This window comes from Penaeus japonicus, unplaced genomic scaffold, assembly GCF_977035675.1.
Source record: "Penaeus japonicus unplaced genomic scaffold, GWHDUDI00000001_assembly GWHDUDI00000025, whole genome shotgun sequence".
In the NCBI taxonomy this organism is placed as follows: Eukaryota; Metazoa; Arthropoda; class Malacostraca; order Decapoda; family Penaeidae; genus Penaeus; species Penaeus japonicus.
Genome location: NW_028234427.1, coordinates 13351833 through 13356832, shown reverse-complemented (window position 1 = coordinate 13356832; position 5000 = coordinate 13351833). Strand labels below are relative to the sequence as shown.

General features: G+C 35.6%; 1 protein-coding gene across 1 annotated transcript in view; it reads right to left on the bottom strand.

Annotated features, from left to right (window-relative positions):
* LOC122266600 (rhodopsin) overlaps nt 1-1402 on the bottom strand; it is a 2284-nt gene extending 882 nt beyond the window's left edge. Inside the window, exons 1-2 of the mRNA XM_043036400.2 lie at nt 1264-1402; nt 136-644 (exon numbers count right to left, since the gene is read on the bottom strand). Coding sequence (XP_042892334.1) covers nt 136-627 — 492 coding nt within the window. The 5' untranslated portion in view covers nt 628-644; nt 1264-1402. The remainder of the gene's footprint in view (nt 1-135; nt 645-1263) is intronic.
* Between the last annotated feature and the right edge of the window lie 3598 nt (nt 1403-5000).

Genomic DNA, 5000 nt, shown 5'->3' with positions numbered 1-5000 from the left:
GAAAAGAATGACGGGTCGATTATTTATAAAACGTCTGTTTAGATAGAAGGAGAACGAATCAAATGCACGGACGATGTAAAGCCTCCTTCCAAATGTCTAATTGCATGAAAGTATAAGGAAAACTACGCGACTAACCTTTACAATGACATTGTATCTGTCAAAGGAGATGCACACCATGGTGAAAATGGACGTACAGCCAGTAAGTGAGCCGATGGCTCCGTACACCTGGCACCAGAAAGGTCCAAATACCCAGGTGTGGTAGTAGCTATTGATAACCAAAGGGGGGCACATGCAGAACATCAGGATGAAGTCCGACAGAGCCAGGTTGACCACGAAGTAATTGGAAGGAGAGCGGAGAGCCTTGGTGCAAGAGAACACGTAGAGGACGATGAAATTACCGCTGATGGCGAGGGTGGCCATGCACGAGAGGAAGAAGGCGACGAGGCCGTACCACATCTCGTTCATGGGGGGGAACCCGTACCAGTGGGGGTGAACCAGGTCCAGCATGTCCTCTGTCACTGTGTCTACCACGGTGTAGTTGCCATAGGGGTTGGTGTAGGTCTCCCCAGGGATGCTGGAGCTTGGGGAGGACCCGAAAAGGGCTTCTGCGCGAGGGAGGTTGGCCATGATGGGAGTGGTCGAGTCTGAAGAGTCCAGAAAGGGTACGTACGTTAATGGAAAGAGGGCCAGAGCTACCTTTCCTTTGGTGCAGAGCAAATAGAAAATACAAACATGTACGAAATGAATACTTGTTAATAGATCACGGAGTGGCAGATAGTCAGACTGTGCTAATGCCTTTACTTTTCCAAAAAAAAAGAAAAAAGAAAAGAAAAATAAATAAAAGTAAGAGAGGAAAGTACATGCTAAAAGGAGGAGAATTGCTTTGAAGATGAAGGCCGAAAAAGTAAGAAAGTAAATGGGAAAAATTCTTAGGGTCCGAAACAAATGATGGAGAGTTGGCCTGAAGGTGGCGACAGAAAAGTTTTGAAAATAAAAAAAGCAAATTGACCTAATGACAGAGAAGATAAAGTCCGAAAAAATGAAAAAAAAGTACCAGAGAGTCCAAGACAAACCATACAGTCTAAAAAAAAAAAAGATGAAGGCCAGAAATTTGAAAAAGTGAAAAAAAATTGTCAAAAGTTCCAGAACAAACCATACAGACAAAAAAGAAAGAAAGAAAGAAAGAAAGAAAAAAAAAACGAAAGGCAAAAATCTAAGAAAATGAAAAAAAGAGAGAGTAGAAGGTTCCAGAACAAACCGTACAGGCGAGATGTCGATGAACTGGCCCAAAGATGGTGATCGGCGGCAACCAAAGGGAATGACCGTGTCAGTGGAGATATCAAGCGAGCTTGCCTGCGGGTGGCGACCGACGACTGCTCTGAGCTGACCCGGCAGACGCACCTCCTCTTATACCTCCTCGAACCCTTGCGTTAATGTAAACGGGAGATTTTTGCGGCTTCTGCTAGGTTTCAAGGGTTCTGGGGCTCTTTTGGAGGTTTTCTTGCCACGTGGATGGCGGCGGATTGATTCGCTTCATGCAAAATTAATAAGTCTCTTTGTCCCTCAAACTCAATTTTTTTTTTTTTTTTTTTTTTTTTTGGTGTGTGTGTGTGTGTGTGTGTGTGTGTGTGTGTGTGTGTGTGTGTGTGTGTGTGTGTGTGTGTGTGTGTGTGTGTGTCGCCTGGAACCTCATTCCGTGTTTCAGCGCGATCTTGCGTTACGTCGCTAAGGATTTTACAATCGCATAAAAGGTCATATTAAAATCTACGTTTCTGAAGGCCACCCGATTCATATAAAGACTCGAGAATATGATGCCACTGATATTCCAAATACTCAAAATGCCAGTGAAGTCATGCCAAAGCAGCAAATGAGCCATGGGCCGCATGCCTGGTCTAGCATAACTAAGCTCGTTCCAAGAGATTTATTACAGCAGACCAAACTCAGAAGTCGACCCTATTACCATAGATCTCCTTATCCAACACATTTCACGCTTATAGATTTACTAAGCTATATAATCCAATTTTAGGATGGAATGTGCTTTCTTTTTACATACAACAGTAACAACTAAAAATCAAACATATATCTTTTTAGTTACCCTGATATTTAATCTATCCTGATATTTGATATTTAAAAAAATATATATATTAAATAGATAAACGCTCCAGAGAGCTATGGACATTTTTCCGAGGTTTGGATAATTTGTAAGAGTTACTCCTGTTTTGTGGATTGTTGAATTTCAGAAAATGTAATGAATGCTGTAAGAAAATTAAGCAACGAAACAAAACAACAATAGTTAGCTGATAGTAATGATGGTATTGATAATATTTGACTGTGATAACAATAGCAATAACAATCGGATGGCGTAGATAATGAAGTTTATTATTATTATAATAATAATTATTATTATTATTATCATCATCATTATGATTATTATTATGATTATCATTATGATGATCATAATTATTATCATTATTATTATTATTATTATTATCATTATTATCATCATTATCATCATTAAGATTATTATTATCATTATTGTTATTATCATTACTATCATCATTGTAATATTTATAGCAGTGATTGAGATAATTATCATAGTCATTTTAGGATGACAGTAATGACAATAGATATCAGACAATAACAAAAAAAAAAAAAAAAAAAAAAAATATATATATATACAATTTATGATAATGTTGACAATGGCAGGAATGATAACAATACCAATGACAATGGTATCAAAGATAACCACAGCATTATAATGTAATTAACGCTAATACTACTACTATACCCATGATTATAGACATACAGAAACATGGACAAATGCACAGACAAACAGGCACAACAGAGATAATTCAAACTTCATGTAAGCAAAACTATATATTTTTTTTGTTTTCCACCCAAAACCTTAGGTTTATTATATCTATTCAGTTACTTTGTCTTCAAGACCTCTGTTGATAATGAAAAAAAAGAAATAATAAGAAAAAAAGCGGGACACAGGACTATATCGCTTTGCGTAAAAATGTCCTTTTGACCAGCCTACACACACACACACACACACACATACACACACACACACACACACACACACACACACACACACACACACACACACACACACACATACACACACACACAATCACACACAAAATAACGCTAGTGCACGACATATATTTTATTCTTGATTATGGAGAGTTCTCATTATTTCTTATTGTCTTGGTCAAAATAAAATAATGGGACGGAAACTAAATATCATCTTGCACAATTGCAGACAGATAGTGCTACGATAACATATTACCTCTAGTCAAAGACGGAATTCTCTCAATCGCAACCAAAGGGACTGGCGATATAACCAAACTACCTAAAAGTATCTGGTCAAATGTCCGGATATACCCAATGGATATTTCGCGTCCACAAATAACTTTCAATTCACTGGAAAGCTTCAAGCATTTGCAGAAAGGTCCACCTTCATGATTGCTTGTTGCATCACGAAGCGTTACCAAAGTGTTATGTGCTTCATTGATGTGATTTTGATGTGATGTTATATGCTTCATTGATGTGATGTTATATGCTTCATTGATGTGATTTTATATGCTTCATTGATGTGATTTTGATGTGCTGTTATATGCTTCATTGATGTGATTTTGATTTGATGTTATATGCTTCACTGATGTGATGTTATATGCTTCATTGATGTGATTTTGATTTGATGTTATATGCTTCACTGATGTGATGTTATATGCTTCATTGATGTGATTTTGATTTGATGTTATATGCTTCACTGATGTGATGTTATATGCTTCATTGATGTGATTTTGATGTGCTGTTATATGCTTCATTGATGTGATTTTGATGTGCTGTTATATGCTTCATTGATGTGATTTTGATGTGATGTTATATGCTTCATTGATGTGATTTTGATGTGATGTTATATGCTTCATTGATGTGATGTTATATGCTTCATTGATGTGATTTTATATGCTTCATTGATGTGATGTTATATGCTTCATTGATGTGATTTTGATGTGCTGTTATATGCTTCATTGATGTGATTTTGATGTGATGTTATATGCTTCATTGATGTGATTTTGATGTGATGTTATATGCTTCATTGATGTGATGTTATATGCTTCTTTGATGTGATTTTGATGTGATGTTATATGCTTCATTGATGTGATGTTATATGCTTCTTTGATGTGATTTTGATGTGATGTTATATGCTTCATTGATGTGATTTTGATGTGATGTTATATGCTTCATTGATGTGATGTTATATGCTTCATTGATGTGATGTTATATGCTTCATTGATGTGATTTTGATGTGATTTTATATGCTTCATTGATGTGATTTTGATGTGATGTTATATGCTTCATTGATGTGATGTTACATGCTTCATTGATGTGATATTATGTGATGTTATATGCTTCATTGATGTGATGTTATATGCTTCTTTGATGTGATTTTGATGTGATGTTATATGCTTCATTGATGTGATGTTATATGCTTCATTGATGTGATGTTATATGCTTCATTGATGTGATGTTATATGCTTCATTGATGTGATATTATGTGATGTTATATGCTTCATTGATGTGATGTTATACGCTTCATTGATGTGATTTTATATGCTTCTTTGTTGTGATTTTATATGCTTCATTGATGTGATTTTGATGTGATTTTATATGCATCATTGATGTGATATTATGTGATGTTATATGCTTCATTGATGTGATGTTATATGCTTCATTGATGTGATATTATGTGATGTTATATGCTTCATTGATGTGATGTTATATGCTTCTTTGATGTGATTTTGATGTGATGTTATATGCTTCATTGATGTGATTTTGATGTGATGTTATATGCTTCATTGATGTGATTTTGATGTGATGTTATATGCTTCATTGATGTGAAGTGATGATGTGTCTGTAATGATGGATCTAGAAAATGTTTATATAGGAGGCAAAATGGGTGAGGATATGACAAGAGATTTTGATAAGGG